This window comes from Varroa jacobsoni, unplaced genomic scaffold, assembly GCF_002532875.2.
Source record: "Varroa jacobsoni isolate VJ856 unplaced genomic scaffold, vjacob_1.0 scaffold_341, whole genome shotgun sequence".
Lineage (NCBI taxonomy): Eukaryota > Metazoa > Arthropoda > Arachnida > Mesostigmata > Varroidae > Varroa > Varroa jacobsoni.
Window position 1 is genome coordinate 294,884 of NW_019213243.1, and position 21,806 is coordinate 316,689.

Consider the following 21,806-nt stretch of genomic DNA (forward strand, 5'->3'; position numbering starts at 1 on the left):
GCTAATACCCGGGCGGCACAGGAACTCCCAAGAAGAACAAACCAAATTCGATCTGGATGTGAACGAAAGAACGTGAGCTATATCTTGTCTCTGCAAAGACAGAGGCTATACTGCTTATCGGCAAGAAAGAATACCAACATCTTACGCACACTTTAGAAATGGAGATAATAAGCCTCATAAACACGGAAAGATATTTCGGCATCCAGTTTAATATATGATGAGGGTATTGCGCCAAATCAAATAAGTCGTCATAAAGGTCACTAGAGCCTCTATGGAAGTTGCCAGAGTACTGCCAAACGTCCGTGACCCCGACGAAGAAAGAAGAGGCTTCTGACGGCAGTAGCAGAATCGATTGCGCTCTTCGGACACTTGTTTGGACACTACCTGATTCTTTGGAGGTAACGGTTTAGAAGCTACTTAGAGGTGCCCAGCGAATCCTTGCGCTTAGGGTTATCACACCCTACCGTGCGCTCAGCACAATCGTGGTTCTGGCAGGCGTCATTTCTTGGGACTTGAGAGTTACAAAAAAAAAAGTGCATTGTCCCGGGCGATCCGACGGAGGATGTGGAAAGCTAGGTCTTGAGAATATGGCACGAAAAGTAGAAAGCAATACCTAATTTTGTTCTAGGAATGGCGATAGGGCACATCGCCCTCAACGTGTAGGCTTAGGCTGCACGTCTCAATGAAAAAATTGGCTACTACCTCCGGAGCGTTTTAGAGCTACTCTCACAAAGTTGGTAAGGCCTTATAGGACGTCGGTTTTCTGCACTGCAGGTTTGGAAGATAACAGCGCACCACATGCTAGCGACCTGTACGACGCTCACAAATAGATAGATGACAGGCGTAGCAAGATGTTTTTTTTGGTAACGGACATAAGGGACCAGCGTCCTTTATTATTCGACTGCGAGATCGAATAATGACGATTTCCGTGAGACCCCGGCAAAAAGGGTCTTGAAGAAAAAAGAACAACCCGTGAAATTACGGTTGAGCAACATGACAGACGATCTATTATCCCATTCACAGGACACACAGAAGAGGTAATTCTCTTGTGCAAGGGGTTAGCTTGTTTAGAGCGAGAGGAGGGGGGGGGGGGACTGGACGAGAATAAGCCCGGCACGATACTCCAGTGGCATTAGCTACTTTTTCCTACCGGTCTATAGTATTGTTAAGTGAAGATCTAGCGTGATTCGAAGTGAACCTCAAAAGAAGTACTGAGCATTAGCGAACAGTGATTTCGATAATACTAAGCCCAACCAGTAGGGTTGAGCCCATATATCTTCCATAAACCGAACGTTTCGTGTTTTGGTGATAACTCTAAAACTGAGACCCTCTACAAAAAACAGCTTGTTGATGTTGGGAGACAGTGAACTTGAAGAGTGGTCCCGGCCATTTTATACTGAAGTCTTAATATTTAAGCGTCAGAAAGCTTCGTATAAATGCGTCTACGATTATGTATAATTTGATAAGGATGGGTAGATTAACAGCTATTCCCAAAAAAAAAAGTTGGCTCTCTTCGTCTGGCTGATCAATATTAAACAGTAGAAAAAACGCTCTGAAAAACGAAATTCTATGTTCCTTTTTCTCTACTTTAACGTAAAGTATAGGATTGTGTATGAATCTGTGCTTCACGAAGGAAGTCGGTAATATATCGATGTGTCAGATTTCGTTGGGAGTCAACGTTTTACTAGAGGAACACGTAACTTCGGCAGCGTAGGTGGCGTTTCCAGCAGTAATATGGTGATTACAATGATTATGATGATAAGCATAAAACAAAACTCATTTTAGCAATAAGAATACTCCAAAGTGTATAAAATACTTTTTCTAACTTTTGTTCACGGCCATTAGAGAGATAGTTGATTACAGTCAGTCACTATACTATGTTTTTCACAGCGTATCTACAGGCAAGTGGATCGTTTGGCTTTTCGTCGACGGTGAAGACCCAGAACATTCTCTTTGGAAAAAAGGTTTGACTTTGTTAAGGGATTTGAGCTGCGTAACGTAGTTATCTTCAGTATGACTGAACGCTGTACTATGCTCTTCTTAATGATATGTCAAACTGGAGTCTTTTTATGCTGGCAGATGATGCGACAGACGCAAGAGCTTTGCGTGCTCTCTCCTCCTTTATTATATCTCCTCCAGACGATATTATGTTTTGCCATAATACGATTTTTGAATAGGTGAATTTGTTTAGGCACTCCAAGACCTGGTCGTTTAAACGGAGCATGTTTGATTCAGCTGACTAACGGCCAGGACTAAATTTTACCGCTTCAGTCTTCTGTAGGTTAATTTCTAGGCCATAATTATAACAAAGGCAATAATTACGCTTTTCGCGGGCAAAATCGGCTACACTTATAGAGGACAAAAGCATCCGCGTACATGATGTTTTTTAGTGACGGGTGTCCGCATGTTATTTATTGTGAGGAAACAATGATTAGAAAAGTTACTAAAAATCGACTGAAACTACGCCTGGGAAAAGCCATTCCTTTGGATAACAGGTCATATAATATAACACCATCAGATTATAGTACGGCCTTAGATGACTCACTAATCTTCATCGGGGTTTTATGGTAGGCCAATTCGTCGATCCATGTTCCGGAGTTAAATGCAGTGTGCAAATTAAGGAATACACTAAATACAAATCGTCTGCATTCTGGAAACGCTCTTTTAAGAACATCCATCCAAGAATGTTCAGCAAGCTTTTCCGCAAATCGCGCTATCCTACAATGCCTCCTTATAATCGAGGCGTATCACGAGCGGATGTACTTTTTGTCTAATCCCCGCCAAAACGATATCTCTGTTGCTAATCTTTTAGCATTGAAGATCAATAGAAGAAATTGTCTCCATGCCACTAGTATGCTCCCGGTATTCAACCAAGTGATGTGCTAGTTGCTTGTTGGACAAGACTGTTTGAGATGCACGTTTCGTAAATTATCCAGGTCTAAGGGCCTGTTGTTAGGGGACCGCTGTATGGCTTTGATCTGTTCTTATACCACAAAACTGTATTTCGGATGTTTTCCGAAGGGCCAAAATCTTCAAACTTGCCATTTAGTTATATTGAAGGAATAATATCACACGACGTCAACATATTGTTGAAACTAGCTTCCAGACGTCCGAAATATACATAGCAAGATATAATAACCGTCTTCCGCAATCAGAGGCAAGGATATGCCAGGGCTTGCTGTAGCATGCATTTGTGTTTCCGCTCGCTCTCGAACTTTGTTGATTCTGACGCGCACCACGGACGCGAAACCATTCCTAGTTCAAATTTCAGCATTGACAAATGGTTACTATGGTATTTTGTTATTATGCCGTTTCATCGATCTGTTGGAGGAAGACCCAGATAGGTCTAGCAAGAATAGCCGAATAGAAGAAACATGGCATATTGTAGTAGTTCACATCGCGGCTAATACTCCACAATGTAAACTTGCCTTTTGCAGGTTTCGGCTGGACTTAATTATGCAATGAATATCCTTCTGGATGACTTTCGTGGTAATTATTTCGTGGTTCAGATCATCTGCGATGGATTAATTCGGAGCAGAACAGTTGACAGTTTGAGCGAGTGTTAATCATTTGTAAAGGTAACAACTAAACTACTAACACGAAGCAGCAATTTAACTAGGGAACAAAGTAAGTTTTCTCTCTCTGATCACTCGACATGAAAAAGTTAACGAGATCACCTTTTCGATATAGCGAGAACTTGCTGCCGTCAAAAAAGGTATAGCCGGAGTATGTTGTGCTGGACTTAGTTCAGGTTCTGTCAACATACGTATGAAATGGTATGGTAACTATTTGCTAACGCTGAAAATTGGGCCAAATTTTCCTCAGTAAATTATCACTAGAATTGCGAATAAATTGTGTCACATTGTGGTAAAAGAGTTGTGAGAGACCTGCCATTGTTATCAAGCTGGCAATATTTACAAGGAAGGCGCGCATCGCTTCAACAGTAGGAAGTACATCGAATTCGATCTTGTTAGTTATTTATTATTTGGAACTATTAAGGATTACACTAAAGCGGCGTGTTTTTGTCTCTATGATTTACCGCCGTGTAAAAGCAAGCTAATTCGATAATGCTTAGAATTCTTGAACTCACTTTGAATACGAACATGAGCCATACTGTTGGCGATGGCGATGCGTTTTGCGTCAGGCCGAACATGCAAAAACGTGGGTCACATGGCAAGCAACGCCCATTAGCTACCCAATTGTACATCTGGCACAATCAGTTAGCTGGATGTATAATGTACTACATCCTTTTGATGACCTACTTAGGTGATTAAGTGGATGTCAAAGACGAGAAGAACGTCAATCCGGATTTTAATAGAATAAAATGCAATAGAGCGGTTTTTATTAGTGGCCATAGATGGCACATATCGTTCACATATATCTAGCTGGTCTAGCGTTCGCCTTGGTTGGATATACGCACACATACCTGATATACTATTTTTGTCCGCTAGATAGCAAAAATCCGGTTATGTCTCTTCAAACCGTTGAATTCTACTGGTCTCTGTATCCTCTTTTCCCATAATTATCGAGCATTCAAACTTGTTTGAGTTTTTTGAAAGGATTTCGGACAGAAATTACGTCAATTAGTTCCTCTGTATTTGAGGAATGAAATACATAGTTTGACGTTCTTAGAGTTATATATTGGAATTATTCTCACGGCACAATGCAAACCCGTACTGTCTCTTAAATATTCGTAAGTGCTTTTGTCATAACGAGCCTTTAACGCTAGGGTCCTTCTTTGAAAATGTTCTTTTTTGCCACCATATTGTATTATATAATAATATGGCAAGAAAAGTATGGCTGAATATTTAACTGGTTACAGATCTGGAAACAGACAGCCGAATCCAGAATAGATCGGCTCTTCAGTAATAGTCCCTTATCAAATGTTCTTTTAATTAGACCAGCCGCACCTGCTTCAATAAGTTCTTCTACCAGGTCTGTTAACAATTCTTATTAGCTTATAGGGATCACAGGCAATACGTTCCCGGACGAAGCCAGCATCAGGCCCAGCTGGTCCTCCGCAAACAGCATCCTGCTTTTAAGCCTTAACGGTTTTTGTTTCCTTTCTTAATCTCGCTGTGTTTCGTTACAAGCGTCCACTTTACCTGTGTTCAGCATTCAACCCATTTATTCTCATTTTTTTCTAGTGTCAATGTAACAGGTGGGAATGTTTAAATGAAACGTTTGTATTGACGACGGTTATTAAGAAATGTAAAGTATAAAAAGAAGTAGCAGTGAAAAAAGCAAGCACTTACTTCTTTTTGTTCTAGTCACTTTAGCACGTCTCCAGCTCCAATCGTGACCTGGTCGGCTCTTCTGCTAAGCAGTGCCCAATCCAGTATCCTATTAGAAACTGCAGCTTAACAGTAAAACCTGACGTTTTTTTGGAAATATTTGTCAGAGGAAATTGAATCTACACAGCGAGGACGATGAGCATGACATGGAATATCAATATTGTTGAAAACAATCAATACGTCGAACAGGCAGATCACATTTTTGCTGAGTCATTCAGAAAATTCAGAGCTTTTAGCATAGTAGTCGCTTTAAAGCGTCCGTTGAGTTCCATGAGCATGAACGGCTTAACTTCAAGTTTCGTAATCTTAAATTTAGGGCGTCCATGCATTATGATTCTTGGAATAACTTCAAATTCTTTACCAGTGATAAGCCAACTTATAGGTTACATGCAAAGCGTCGTCACCGAATTACCGCGGTATCACTTATCAGGGTTCTTATCACTTCTAAATTTCATTGATAAATGTGATTTAATGGTTATGCGAAAATAAACAAGACGTGGCAGCATGTTCGGTGTAGTTACAAAGTGCAATCTCCCGAAACTGTCGAGGGATCGCGCATTGTGTCGGAATTGCGGGCGGTGCAAGGCGCGAATATATTGAGACTTATGCGAAACTCGCTTATTGTAAGGGCTATCAATGTGAATGAAAGGACACATGCGAGACCTATTGAACGGTAGATCTCAAAGTTCGTACCTGCCATATGCGGTTGATGGCACTCATCAGGATCAGGACGGAGGGATTTATTTCAAAGTCAAGTTTAGCGCGTATTAGAAACAGTTTGGCATGTGCGACTGCGCCTTTCCAAACACTCCAGTAAAACAAAGGCTACAGAGACATTGCGTAGTCGACGACGTCTGCATATCTATATTCTAACTATAATCATCGTGATGATCCTTTGGCCGGGTTAAACGCCTATCCACGTTTTCTCTACTGATATTATGTGTAGGAAATGGTTTGAAAGAAAAGTTTGCGTTCTATAAAGGCGGTTGTACTATGTTTACGAGTAATGTGTCAGAGATTTCTTCAGTCTCTGTTCGAGACTAGTAATTAACCAGAAGGGTCTCTGCAATACATGTAGCAGTATGTGGATTTTCATCGTTCGGTTATATGCATATATACAGAAGCCACAATTCCGTCAGGAATGCTCTTCGCTTCTCCTCTTTCCATTTTCTCCAGCCGAGAAAGAACAATGAAAGAAAAAGGGCTTCTCGTGGCCAATTTTTTTTTATCTTCTTGCGCTGAACTCAAATCATCTTAGAATAGAAAAAATAATGACAACTATTTATTTAGTCTGAATTTATTCAACAGCTTCTAAGCTGTTTTTCTGATTTCATACGCGCGATACGTAATAATACCTACAGCGTCATAAATATGGTCGTCCCTCAGCTGTAACTTCCGCCAGTTCTCTGCTACGGGATTGTCTAGCTTGCTGTTTCGGTGCGGCTCATAGATATCCTCTACTCGCGGCAATTATACCAACCACTTCATCAACACACGCGTCAATATCGTAGGCATATATACATTGAAAACACGTTACTAAAAAGTGTTCATGCTTTGTCTGTGTCTCAGCTTCATACAAATAAATATCGAACACACGCAGGTTTGCATTTGTGATGTTCTGAATAATATAGACAGTTAAAAATTCACGGATCTGGCTGAACTCGATTTTTCGGCAATCCTCATCCTTGCGGCTGCACCAACTGTTGCTGAGGGTTCAGTGAAATTCTACTGTTAGAATGGATTCTGACATTATTAATTTCTATTTCCGGAACAATTTATTTATTCAGCTAAGTGTAAGCAAATAGTAGGTATGTGCTTACCTGCACCCATAAATATACATAATATGGGTTAATTGGGCAAGATAGCATGTCAAGGGCTGGTAGAGTGCCACCCAGTTCATATAAAAAAATTACCACACAAAATACTAATAGTGGTAACAAAAGCTTAGCGAAAAATAAGAACTTTCTTGTTTCGTATTTTTTATAAATTGCTCTTTTAATGTATCAAGCAACTACTGAATCTCTATCATTGATCAAGGGTACACGTTCTGGAATTGAAATAATCTATATAACACAGCAAATTTCTTTCTATTGCTATAGACATTTTCAGAGCCGTCACATCTTGAATAGTTTGTGCCGTTTTTATTACTGCATTAAAACACGGCAGCTAAAAGCCTATTTACCTGTTTGTGAGTTCTCTCACAATACGCTACATGAACATTTGAGTATTTGTTTTCGATCAAACAATAGCGCTAGTAATCTTCTCAGTTTGTACTGAATGGCCTGAAACACGCAATGTACCTTTTGTCGTCTTCAAGGATTCACCTAAACGACTAGAAATCGCTTTTGACGATCGGTCAGTTATTGCTAAAGGGATTCTATTTGAGATACATGATCATTTATTCTCAAGACCGACATCGTAACTATTTCAAGCGAAACAAATTTGAATGGGTTGCACGCGCAATAACAATATAAGAAAAAATAAGGAGATCCCAAAATAAATGTCCTTAGCGTCCTGCAATATGGTACCTCTATGTGACTAACTACGATTTCTGTGAAAAACAACATTTGTAACGGTGGCCTAAAGAATCACCTCTGTCTCTTAGGATCAAAACAAGTAAACCGTGTTACTCAATTATTAAATCCCGGCGGAGATTAGTACAAAAGGGACAACTGGACACGCTTCTATTTTCCGATCAGAATATTCATGCACTAACTCTCACAGGTTAAAAATGTTAATTTCTAGGCCTTGAAACGATATCCTTACGATTTAAAGGTCTGTTCTACGACTTCACTTCAAAGGCCGAACGAAAAAAAACAATTTGCATCATCCATTGGTTATACCCAAGCGTGAGATTTTCCATGGAGGCGGCCAATTTACCAGTGAAGACGAGTTTCTCTACCCTTCTATATCGGATTTTACTTTACGTTACAAAGAAAGTGTAAAACAGCCTCGAATTTTAGAATTTCTTTTTTTTAAATACACTTAGTCGAAGACTTCTTAGGCAAAAAGGCATAACTCTGAGGATTACTTCCGGATCCTTTAATATATTTAGTACTGACCCACATTCATCATTTTTATATTTATAATAAAATTCTATTAGCAGGGTCCTTGACATGATATCACAGATTAAATCGTGAATATTTTTTGCACGCCCTGTATTTGAGCCGCGGTACTATAATGCCACTATAAAGGCTAAGTTTATCATTTTCGAACTTCTTCGATCTAAAACGATATGAGAATCATATATTATATATATATAATAGAAACGGAACTGTACGGTTCTAAGAATAGGCTAACGAAAACAAACGTTCCCAGTGAATTTTGGTTAATAGAAGGGTTCCGGATGTGCATTTTTCCATGAATATAATGTATGCAAGAAAATTTAACTTTAAGGGAGAAAAGTTTTGCTTCACAGGATGATACTTACTCTTCATTTCCTTTTATAATGGAAATGTAGTGGTCCGCCATTTTTTCTAATTCGCCTGAGAGAACTTCCTTAAGTGCAGCACTCAAGTAGTCAGTAGCGTCATCAAAACATCCTTGAACGATGAAACACAAAGGTAATTCAGAGAATATATAAGATCACTAACCAAAATTAATGCAGTTAAAAACGTATGCGATCAAGATTGAATAGTTGTTCACTAGCTGTCGTAAAACTTCAGATCGATCAACGGATATTCGTAGGTTACTTCACAAATAAACGAAACGTAATCGCCATCTGTGTAATGCAGGCAGGCGGACAAAAATTATCGATGACCGGTTGGGTCAATTAAGCAACGAGTCAATCAAAGTTGTCACGAACAAAAGGTGGACTGGGCAGGCCAGGACAAATTTATGAATGGCGCTGTCGTTTCGCTATGTACATCACAAGAACGTCACATCTCATGCTCCTGGGAAACACGTCGAATAGTAACGAATGGAAAAAAGGCATACATCTCGGTGGAATATATGATATTTTTCCATACTCTTTGTAGAAGTCACTTCCAGGCACATTTTCAGGCACACAAGCCCTATCGGCCAGGTTCGCCGGCGGTGAAAACTATGGTGCGAGGCAGACCAATAACGCACCGAAACGAGCACTAGGCTGATAATCTTGTTTCAATAATAGGACATCTCACATAATCTCCAATTTTCATAAAGATTAAATTTTCGTCACTCGTCAATATTCAGCGGCCTAATAAAAAGCAATTACTCAGAACAGTTGAAACAGACGCATTGTTGGCACCGTATGGAGGTTCGAGTTCTCAGAAGTTGAAGAAGCCATTTGTCAGAATCTATAATATTGGATGTATTTATAATAACGGACGCATGTACTTGCGTTGCTCATGTTGCCCATCTGATCCAATGTCCACATATATGGAGCTTTTCTTGAAGCGCATATTTAGTTTCTACCGCCGCCTGTCACAGGGGTGACGCAAACGTCAGTAGCTCTATCCTTAGCACATCCAACAAACAGGTTAGGGCGTAATCTAAGGTTTACACCGGGTTGCTGTGGACCGCTAAAATTTTTAGGAATCAGCTTTACGAGCAAAAATGGCATTAAACAATCTAAATTCCGTTAATTGTTTTTGGATATATTTGCAACAGACAGCGGCCTGATGTAAACCATAGGCACAAATAAAATAACCGCAAATCGCTTCCAGTTGAAACTGTAGTCTACCTGGCGTTTAAAATTATTTTTGACTTGATGGACGGTGACTAGGGAGAACAGACGGTGTGCAATCGGAGCATGTTAACCATGCTTAACACGCTCAGCAGTGAACAGAAAAGGACTACTCCTTGCTATTATTGCGCGATGGATGTGCGACTATAGCAAGCCATTAACGTTAAACAGATACAGATCTTCTGATTAGCCGCATCAAGGCGATGTTTTCTCCCATTTAAGACCTATTTTTGCTTCAAATTCACAGTTATGTTTAAATTACACGGTCTATTTACAGAATATACTTTCTAGCTTCAAGACTACACTTGCCTTATCAACAAATGACAAAAAGCAAAATGATACGTACTTACATATTCATAAGCTTCTTGGGTTTCGGAAATCAGCAAGGCCGCCAAGAATATAATTGAAAATCGCATCCCTATAATACGAACGAAATAGATTTAAGTTATATTTAGCTGAGTTTTGCCCGGAAACATTAATACGATTTGTTGAATAAATATCTACGTTCCATTCTTAGGTATATTTGCGGCGTGATGATCAAGCTCATTCTTTAATACTATAATCTACTGACGCCTGCTTACTTACCGAAACTAGATGAACCGTATGTAAGAGAAGATGTAAGACAAAAAATCTACAGTGCTATAAATGTACAAAATAAATCACTGAATGATAAATCAACCGACGCGAACCACTAAGCACTAAAAACACTCGCAGTTAGGTGTCCAGGGTTCGAGGCTGTATAGGTACAACTAAAATGTCTGCGAAATTACTCAGTGTTACATTTGAAACTAATATATATAGTACATTTACCTTACTATGAGTAGGCAGCGGCTAGTTCCTGCACCTTAATCACTGCTGCACAGCTCAGCCCTCTGCGGTGGACTGATTAGACGAAATTGAACAATCGAGTAACAATAATGTCTGCTTAAATATGTATAATTCGATACGATTTTGCTCGATTGTATTGAAGGGATCACCTTAGATAGATAATGAAGTGGCTCCGAATAACTAAGGTATATGTAGATTGTTTTGGTAAGTGCAGCAGAAAATTTCTAAAAGACCCAAAACCGAGGATTGTTATGAAGAGCTGTTAGATAGCGAAGTTAATCGCTGAAAATTTAATCACTTATATCAGAGTGTATATGCTTATATTATTATTTCTATTTATATGCGTTCTTTTTAACCCATTTTAATGTTTTTATTTTGTTGACGAAAATAAAAAAAAGCTTAAAGCATTTGATTCATTTGAAATTCAAACTGCATGCCGTAAGACAGTTACGTTATAAAAAATTACCATTTAAGCATATTTATGCGTTTTACTAATGAGCAGATCAAGATTTATGGCTTTTTGTCTGGAAAGATTAACCGTCCCTGTCAAAAACTATTGCCTTACCGATAAAGCTTTCCATTTCCATCTTAAATTTCATTTAGTTCATTCTCCCTAATTTTCAGCGATGGCCAAATGTACGCATTTTTTATCTGTTCCTTATTACCAATTAGATTAGTTAAAAAATAATTGTGCATTTTAACGAAAATTTAATATCATTCAAATCCTAAAACTAAATTTACGATGCACTAAGGTGATCGTTCTTTATGTCTTCCATCTACTGAGATTTGAACCCATTTAGCTAATATTTAAAAAACGTCTCCGTTAAGCTTTCAATTATTAATGTTACTTGCTATTTATTGAAAGGTGTTCATTTGGTTGCGCGATATGAACTATACAATTTATGCAAACAAAAAAGTTTTTGGGGTAAACTTTTGCCGTGCTTGATCTTATGGGAAGATATGATTTTGGTTTGTTTACCATATCACTTTCTCGCAGTAGCTCGCTTTGCCTTTCTTACTCATCTTCTAGTATTTGACCGCTTCACACAGAAGCAGGTCGGAATTTTTTTTGGATTAGGATCTGACTTGAACCTGAACATAAGCTCATTTCCGGGAGCTATGTATTGTTCTAGCTGTTTCACATTGATTCAAGAGACGCGAGCCGTAACAATTCTGCATAGGAATCTGATTAATGGGTGCGTATTAACCGGTGCTGGATAAGATGTTGCAAGGCAATGAGAAGTCGCGTGTCAACTGCATCATCTGTTAACTGTTTTTCGTCGTCTTTTTGGAACTTCATGGTCTTAGGAAGTCTATTAAAGAGTATCTTCGACATCGGCGTTCGTAAAGCGATGCCTTAAGTCGCAGGTGTGAATTATAGTGCAATGGAAAAATTATCGAAGAAATTAGCCGTAATACTTTGTGGACCTTAAATTAATAGAGTTTTACGTCTGGTACTGTCGTTAGACCTCTTGTCGACCTGTAAGCAGAGATTTCGAGAACGCAAACAAAGGCTCTGTTTCAGCTGCAAAATACAACTCCACAAAACCCGCAAAGCGGACAGTAGTAAACATCGCGCAGAAACTTTGGGACAAAATGAGACGTAAACTTTTGCGCGGTTTTCAGTTACAAAAGTTGTCCATGTAGCAGTAAACACGCATGCAAGGTCTGCTGCGGACGAACGTTTGGGTGGTTCTTCGTGCAGTGTACGCTTCCACTAGAATGGCGCTGCGTGTCGTGGCTAGTACGGTGAAGCCTGCTTCAAACGCAAATGTGCTGTGCACTGTAAACAATTTCGCATGTGTAGCTGTGCCTGTACAAACGCTTCAGCGGAGATTGTAAAGGGCCTGCTCCTGCTTTACCTTAATACTATAATACCACGAAGCGTTGGAAATATTTCTATCTGATCAGTTTTGAATTGTTGTTGATCAGTTTAGGTAATTCCGCTTACTGCGAAAGTTCTCTCTTTTCGTAGAGGCAATACTCATATTATTAATGTGTAATACCTCTACTAAAAAAAGAACTTAACCGACAGCCAGCAGTTATTGATATTCTCTTAAATAATAGCTTGTATGATTCACTCTATTGTATTAGGATTATAATTATTATTATTATATATTTCAACCTAAATATCAGAAATGTGTAATGTATATATATATATATACATACATATATAGTATTCGTCGAAGACAAATGCTGGTACATTAACTTAGCAAGATTTTAGCAGAAAATTATTTTAACCCCATCTCCTACTTCGCAACGGCGCGCAAATATGGGAACAACAAAGCTTCTCTCGAATCTATCTTTTCGGATGTAAATACTAGAATGTGTTCCATGTTAAAAATCTGGGTTTGACTACTCGTGGGCAAAATCTAAGTCAGCCGTCGTTTCCACACCAAGGTCCTAAATCTCTACTGAAGGTTTTCTAACGCAAATAAACTACGTGTGGCAATATGTAGATAATCCTGTCAGTGCGGCTATAAAGTTCCGATACTAAAAGAGAAAAAGAGTAAGGTGAACGCCATATTTCCGTAATGTTCACAATGCCTGACAGAATTTACAAGATTATTAAGTTTCTTTTCGGCCATTTCACAAGTGTCGGCTAGTCGTCTTCATTGAAAGGTATCTTCAAGCTGTCTTTATTGACCTCCGATGACAGACCCAGACCGGGTATATCCTATAGTTCCAATAATCTATTATAAAGCTTTGCAAATTTCGACCGAAGGTTACAAGGTATACCATCTATCTGTAGATTAGGTAGTGTTAGGTTCGGTTAGTTGGATGCTCGGATGTTGTCTGACACCCGCTTTCGAGAATGTTGGCACTTTTGGTAGCGTGGCAGTCCACCGTTGCTATCCTCATTAACGCATTTTTTTTTATAGTTGTCAAGTGATAATCATTCACAACCAGTTTTTTGTTGTAATAATAATATAATAATTTCTTATAACTATAATTTTTAGAATTAAATTTCATAACGCTAAAAGGAAATATCACGTTTTTCAAAGAGTTCATTGCTAGAGAACAGCTGAAATTCCTGCAAGCGACAGATATCTTCCCCAGGTGGTCTGTATTCGACACTGATTGGTCTTTAAGGAGTTAAATGGTGCCGCCTAGTTCAAAAAGATGAAGCTTTCCGAGAGCAGCTTTTCGCGATAATGCACTGTGACGCTAAACTCGGTTAGTTGTAACTTATTTTAGCGGATTTTTTCTCGGTCCCGGTGAGTGCACTAATCAACGGAAAGAGCGCACTAATCAGCGGACATAACTGGAAAACAGCGAAATCAACCCTCGATTCTTCTCCTTGACTGTCCGTGGCTGTTTTCGCGGGAGCCGCATTGCCTATCTATTGATGGTCGAAATGTGCTAATGTTTAAGGGTAACGCTTAAACGTCAATATAAGTGTTTATATTGATTTGGTATATATTACTGAATAACAGCAAAATATACCGAAATTGAACCCAATAAGTACTGGAAGTGAGGTGGAACGAGTTGTATTAATCATGAGCGAACAGGTCAGTACATTAAAATTTGAAATATGAGTATCGTACATCATTGCAATTTAAGCACATCACTGTATTCCATCAATATTGTTTAGGCTATACCAATGACGTGCTGCGAATCATCTGTAAGGCGGTCCAAAAATGACCCACGAAAATGTCCTGTGTAATATCAGTTGTGGGAGTGATCTTACGGGGTGTTGATCATTTCTACTTTTTTGACAAATGTAGGAGGTGTATTGATTAAAGAAAAGTCATAGAAACAAGATATCTACCTAGGCGCTATTTTATTTATAAGCCATTATAGATATTCTGAAATTAATGCTTTATTCAAATAAATATATTGAACAACGAATAAATCCAGTTGCATAATTTGCATATGTAGATTTTGAACAGTTTACCTATTAATAAAATAAAATAAAATATAACTTATCTAACATCCAGTAAGACGAACGGTAAGAGGTTTCTAAGACCGTTTAGTATATCTAGAGTAGTCTACTAAATCAAGTTTGAAGAAAGGGAAATTTATTTTATGTATTATAGAAACGTCATAAGACACAAATACAAAAAAGAAAACGATTTTGGAAAGATCACCTATATGCTATGCAGAGTTATATACTGTAGGTAATTGCCCGAATATATGGAGGAATATATTGCGAGTTGGCTCGCCAAATCTGTTTGCGAGTAAACCAATTTGTAATTATAGACTATAGCACATAGTGCGGTGAAAGGTTGCATTTTACCGGCAAACGTTCGTATTTGGCATGAACAGCAAAAAACTAAAGCTCTGGAGCAAGATACTCAATATGAGCATCACTTTATCTGTCTGGTAGAAACGTTTTTGTATTTAATTAACATAAGATCTGTTGTATATTTGTTAGTGTCATATTTTTAGTTACCTATCCGTATTGTATTGGTGTCATAAAAATGTTTTTTAATTAGAACCGGTCGTTTCCAATAAAGCTATAAGTACGAGCCTTTCGCTTTAAAAAACGAAGTTAACCATTTTAATTTTTCGAAATCTCTGCTTCTCAACGGGGCCGCGGCAAAGTTTGTCTGCAAAAACGAACTTACAAAGCTTTTAATAAACCTAAGTAAATCATCCCCACATGTATGAATGACTAATCTGTTGTGAAGTAGCAAACAAAAAAAAGATGGATTACATTGAGGATTTTTTTTCGTTTTTGAAAATCAAAAGAAGTCATACTTACTTACTTACGGTAGTTACAGTATTAATTAGATTGAAAGAACTAGCAAATTTACCGGAATGGCTTGAAGGGCCGTTTACGATCATTGCTGATTTTGGATACGAAAATAGGCTGCTGCTTTTGAGAAAAATGTGCCTATCGCCAACTTAATCATTTACGTTAGCTCCAACAGTTCGTCTCTTTTTTGGATTAATTCGGCCATTTTTCATTTTTTAACCTTTTGAATTCCTGTTATTCCAAATCTTTAGGCTATTTTTTTTGAGTGAAAACATCGGTCACATAAACAAATTAAGGGTATACATTTTCGAAAATAACGTCATTGACGTAATTTTCAAAATGGCCACAAACTGAAAATGCAATCAAAAACGATCGTAGTTACATTAAATAGATACGTCTATGAAGATTATTGACGTTGGAACATTTTCGCGAAGATGCGAGGTATATCAATACTGTAAATCTTGTTTTAATGCTACTACGGTGGCATAGTAGCGGTTCCGTTGCGTGCGAACAACCAGAAGAAAGGCGCCGCATGCTTCCCTATGGCGATCATTATGCGAACGTGCAAAAGGACGTGAAACCTTTTTAACACTACAATGAAAACTAGGTTTCGAACAACCAGCTTGCACGTATTATACGCTGACATGGTCTTCTGAACGACTGATGTGCAGCAAGAAATGCGCCGTACAGTATGCAGCGTTTATTTACGTGAATATATACCCTTGACTATCATTTTTTGTTTCTGCATTAGTTTGCCTATTACGTTTGCTTGTGATAGCATCTATGTGGGTACTCAACGTCGCTTTCAGCGTCGCATGCGCGTAAGCTATGAGGAAGAGTAACGAGCGGCTCATTCATTTGTACGATTGGGCTTTAAGTGTTCGTTGTATCGACGTCTCTCAGGAGTGCTAGTTTATATATTTGAATAAAGCTTTACAGCCAAGATTTAGATGGTTCGAAATGACTTTGTCCCTGATCGTTTCAACCCATGTTTTAAGTCTTTTTTAATAATCTCCTAGTTCTATCATTACGTGTCACAAAATGTCTTGTCCGGAACGCATTGTCTTCTTCTGGCAACCGTCTTTTTCTTTTATTTATCCTGCAAGGTAGCACTAGTAGTTGTTCGGCATCTGAAAAATACAGTGAAACTGGGAATAGGCCTTCATTCGACTCCGCCGACAAATTTCACTCAAAGAATCCAAATAGTATGGGCAGCGGGATGCTTAAAGTCTAGTCAAACTGGAACAGGAAAGGTCTATGAAAACGAAACGGAAAGACCTACACAGACGTCACCAGGGCAGCTTGCAGGTTTCGAACAAAAAAAAAACGCATCAAGACAATTAGTATAAGGTGTATGGCTGTTGAAATGGTAAAAGCAGCGCTGAATTTCAACAATCAATTTGCGGTGATTTATATTTTAGTTGGAAAATTTTCCTTTTTATAGAGCATAACTATCATGCATGGTGTACTATTTAATCAATGCAACTTCGTATACGCTTCAGATAGCTCCATTTGTCTCTGCAACTCACGCTATGGAAAATCTAAACCTTGTCGCAACTCCTGTTTTTTTCAATTCTGGCAAACATGTCACTGAGGTCGTCCGAACATCAAACCCATTGTTAAGGAGATCTCTATATTATTGAACAGTTTAGTGCAAGGGTGTCTGTACCTTAAGAACCTCTTGACTAACTCAGGTTATGGTATTTTGAAGGAGCCAATTGTATATACCTCTTTAAGCGAACTGTACGCGACAACTGTTCTTAAATGTAGTTTAAACACTAAGAAAAGTTGTATCAGTTTGAGTAACGCGATGAATAACGTAAGGAGGCAAAACATCACCACAACATTAACTCAGCGCCAGATCGTAACGTTTCTGGTCGCGTATTTTATTACGATCCTTCTATGCTCAATTGCCCCTATGATCTAACAGGTGCGTATGTCTTAGAATTGTTTAGGTGTTTAAAAGGAAACAATCCTCATATTAGCTAGGACATTTTTGCAAATGTTATGATTTGAAATGTAACATCACGTATTGACAAAACAGACAAAACATCTTATTCAAGATGAGGATGTTACGTAGAAGTTACGTATGTGTATGTATACAATTACAGGTGGGCTTACCTGGAACGGAAGGTCAATTGATTGATCAAGCGAACGCTGATGAATCGACAGTACCATCGTCAATAAGTGGAATCCTTATGCGCGTGCTCTATAGACTCCTCAGCCTTGTGCCTTGGGGTGCCCGTGGACAAATACCTGTCCAATGCGTATTCTGTCGTATTGCCAGAGGTAAAAACACCTGCTTTTATACGAAACTAACTGTGTCACTTTCTCCATATTAATAATAACAGATTTCAAAATACATTATGACGTGATGCCGGAGTAGTACAGCAGTTTTTTTTCAACGGAACTTTCATTTACATACATTTTTCAGTTGTATTAAATGTAATAATTAGGGCCTCGCCTTGTTTAGCAATAAAGACACTACGGGCACGGAAGTGGAGAACTTTATGTAGTGAATATAATAACTAGAATTCGCAGCTTGCACTTCATACATTGGGTATCAAGGAAACAATTAAAACGTATCTCCATGGAATTGTTCTTTAAAGCAAATGCTTCTATTTATTCATATATTGAAGGGGACGATCCAACATCGGAAATACATTACCACGACTCGCAATTTGTTGTCATCTCCGACATAGCACCGGCTTCAACGCATCATTATCTCGTCATTCCCAAAGAGCACATACGGGATGTCCGTTGTCTCGATGACCGGCATATTGATATGGTGCGTCAGATGGCTGATCACGGCAGAAAGGTTTGTGATATCTAAATCAAAGGAGACCTACCGTACATTGCGTTTGTTTTTGATGCTCAAATTTTAATAATGAAATTATTACGAAACACAAACATATCTACATGTAGCTACATAAGTGGCTCGACAGAATAGAACCTATGGTCTCTAGAATCGACGATGCTAAGTTTATGGCCATTACGGTCCTTAAAAACTAGCAAGAAGTCATCATGGGATCGATCCTAATAAATTTCGTCGTCTCCAGCCATCAAAGTAGTATATCCTATGTCTTATGTATAACTTATAGATCATGTAGAGGACGTCAGGAAAAGCATTTTAACGTTCCGGACGTGTCAACGATACAAAAAAATGTACGTTGGGGCAACTAATGGTTATCAGATTTGCTACATAGATGTATGTAAAACAGATCATATGTTTGAGAACCATGTAGAAGTATTATACATAATACTACGAATTCATTATAACTATGCAGCGAAGAAGGGCAATATAAGTAAGTTGTAAAAATATGTGAGGTACATCGCACATTAAATGATGAAGCGGATTTTTGGATGTCTGAAATATCGTAAAAGTGTAATTTATCTGCCAATTTTTTTTTTGTACAACAGAAGTGCAATGATAAACATAGTAAATAATTGAAACCCTAAAGAATTGCCTAAGCCCATAGAACATATAAATCTATTTAACTGCCATGCTTCCATACTTATAGAAGTCACTTGAGATATTTTTGTATTCCATAATTATAACCTTTCTAGAAATATTACCAATGAATTTTGTTAATGCGTAACCTAATCGTGCAGGTTAGTCTCATCCCTTCAATTAAATCGTATACATATTTTATATCAGAGAACAGCTGTAAGTATCTGTACAAATTAGGTTGTAATGAAACTGAATTAGCTAAAAAAATATTCCGAGGATTGTTAACGCGCATAACTACTTTTTGACTCAGTAAATGGGTTATTACTTACTTGTTTAAAGACGAAAAAACAATAGCCTAGATATATTTTTTTTATTTCTCAATAACTTGATTGATTTTCAGGTATTGGAGTTACGTGGTGGGAAGTGGGACGAATGTCGTCGTGGATTTCACTTTCCTCCCTTTATTTCGGTAACATATTCTTTTTAATTACTAGATTTTTTTTGACATAAATATTGTGGACACCGCGACATTGAGGTAATTCACAGATCTTTACGCTGGCCTGATCTCGATCGCATTTTTTAACAAAAATTATTTCACACACAAGCGACACTGGAAACTCCAAGTGATTACCAACCTCCACTGTGAAATTCACGATTCGATCCAACGATACATAAACCGGTCTTTGTAAACATTTTTTGAGCTAATCGTAGTAATTCGGTCGAATAATGGAAACGCGCATAACCTGTTGTTGCTCTTTGACTTTGCGAACAGGTGGGTCACCTTCATATGCATATTATCTCTCCCGAATCAGCCATGTCTAAACGAAACGAGTTGACATTTCGCAACGATTCGTACTGGTTCAGATCTGCTGATGCGATATTGGAAATGCTTACGAGACTCCAGCCTACACCAAGTCGATTGCAGACCCCGTCATCTGACAAGAATAGCACCAGTATGCTAGCTAAGCTTAGTTGAGCACCCTTATGCACGTACATTAGCTCAATACCACCAAAATATACTTGTCTTGGAAAACTACCGTTCAAATAATTTTATAATAACAAATTCAAATATAAAATCTATTAATTTATTAGCATTGTATCGTTTGCCCTATTTTGCAAAGTCACTGCCGCTACGGTTAGACACAACATGCCGTTGTTGCAAGTAGATATTTGTCCGACACGATTTTACAGCATGCGACGTTGCACACTATAGTTCTACAAACAGGTATAAGTGTGTAAAAGAATAAATTGCAAAAATATAATACAAGGCAATATCTGTACGAACGGCTGATACGACCAACAGTAAGAGTTCATTGGGTATAAGTAATTTATTGTGTCGAAACATTCCATCCAATATATTTGTGCATAGCTCAGTCGTTAAAGCTTTGAACGATGTTGCAAAGCATCTATCTAAACATAAGACACATCGAGGCATAATAGGAGAAAAGTCGATTCCTTAACACACGGTTAGGTTTTTCTTTGTAAAAACATAACTATCTGTTGTAAGAAAATTCATCATCAGAAATCGATGTACTCTAGATATTGTATATCTATTCCGGACGTTGAAAGAAGAGGTGAGACACAACGCTATCATCTGCTGGTATTCATAATAGTCGATATTTTTGGGTAAACATGATATAGTGTGTAATAATGAGTAGTTTAATGATGAGTGTTTCAAATATTCACTAGGATGTATGTAGTTGTGTTAAATAAATGCGGAAAGAATTCAATGAAATGGGTGATACAATTAAAGTCTCTAAGAAAAATTTGACAGTGATCCTAATGGATATAATATCACGCACCATAACCATAAATCACTTACGAAAACGATATAAAAAGTGAACTTTTTGCGTAAAACTTTCTATAGTACTGCAATATAAAAACTATAAGGCAACAGCTATCCGAGTAATGAAGTAGTACGAGATGAGTTATCGGCATCGAATGAAAACAGAACGTTTAGATAATGCACCTAACAGAACTCGTTTGCATTGGTGACGTATTGGGGTAAATTATTTTCTCAGATGTCGCTGAGGTTGCGAAGTTAGGCCAACAGATATCGTTTTTAAGATCACAACAAAAATTAATCGTTTTTAGTAAAGTTTTTGCTAATAAACCGTAAGACAGTTTGTGTACTTTTGGCTTTTTATTCTATGATAAAAAGCGTTCAATAAGGATTTGTTGTATCGAATTCTCGCGTAAAGGATATGCCGCTGACAACAGAATTCTTTCAAAGGGCCATGCAGCTTCCGCGGATCGTTAAGTTTATATTTGCCATTAGAAAGCATGTCGAAGATAGACATTTAAAAATGAATTTATCACACGTTGTAATGTGATGTATGCAGATGGCAAGACTTGAACCAGCAATTTTTAGTTCGCGTCCTGTGTTAAGTATATGCTACACTAAATCAGTATTGTTGGTTGGATGCCGCGCGACTCCCACTCACCCACCATTGCTTTATTCTTGTATTCGTTAGATATTCTTGGTTTAGAAAAAGCCAAGAAGTGCTAGAGGAAGGTTCTTGCTAAAGACTAGAGTGTGTAATGTTACGATATTTTAATACGATACGATAATTTTACAGTTATCTATAGATTAAGGGAATTTCGTTTGTCTAGTCCTTATACCTATTTCAGACCGCAGGCTCATATAGGTGTTGTTTTTATAGGTAAGAAGATATGTACTGAGACGCTGATATAAACTTTAACAAATTTACTTGCAAGCAAATTAACATTAAATAAGGTGAGCATTTACCAAGGCACTATTGAAACACGGAAACTATATAACCTATCATTTAGTTGTTATAGGTCAGCGGTCGTATCAATTCTTTAGTTTAATTTTTGTCTTCTTGTTCGTATTTTACAAAGTGT

The 21,806-nt window shown here is 38.0% G+C and overlaps 1 protein-coding gene and 1 long non-coding RNA gene across 3 annotated transcripts; one reads left to right on the top strand and one right to left on the bottom strand.

The window, feature by feature from the left end:
- Positions 1-6,575: 6,575 nt before the first annotated feature.
- On the bottom strand, positions 6,576-11,031 carry LOC111259525 (uncharacterized). The gene is made up of 4 exons (XR_002679686.2): positions 10,771-11,031; positions 10,307-10,378; positions 8,725-8,836; positions 6,576-7,000 (listed from the first exon to the last, which is right to left on the bottom strand). It is a non-coding gene; the product is annotated as an uncharacterized LOC111259525 (long non-coding RNA).
- Positions 11,032-13,943: 2,912 nt separating this feature from the next.
- LOC111259531 (adenosine 5'-monophosphoramidase HINT3) lies at positions 13,944-21,073 on the top strand. Of its 2 annotated transcripts, XM_022831619.2 has the most exons (5): positions 13,970-14,300; positions 17,602-17,779; positions 18,130-18,308; positions 19,342-19,410; positions 19,714-21,073. In XM_022831619.2, exons 1-5 carry the CDS (start codon positions 14,289-14,291, stop codon positions 19,915-19,917), a joined length of 642 nt encoding a protein of 213 aa, XP_022687354.1. In that variant the 5' UTR covers positions 13,970-14,288; the 3' UTR covers positions 19,918-21,073. The 2 variants fall into 2 exon arrangements, with proteins under 2 accessions (XP_022687356.1, XP_022687354.1); XM_022831621.2 differs by lacking the exon at positions 19,342-19,410 and having other exon boundaries at positions 13,944-14,300.
- Positions 21,074-21,806: the final 733 nt, after the last annotated feature.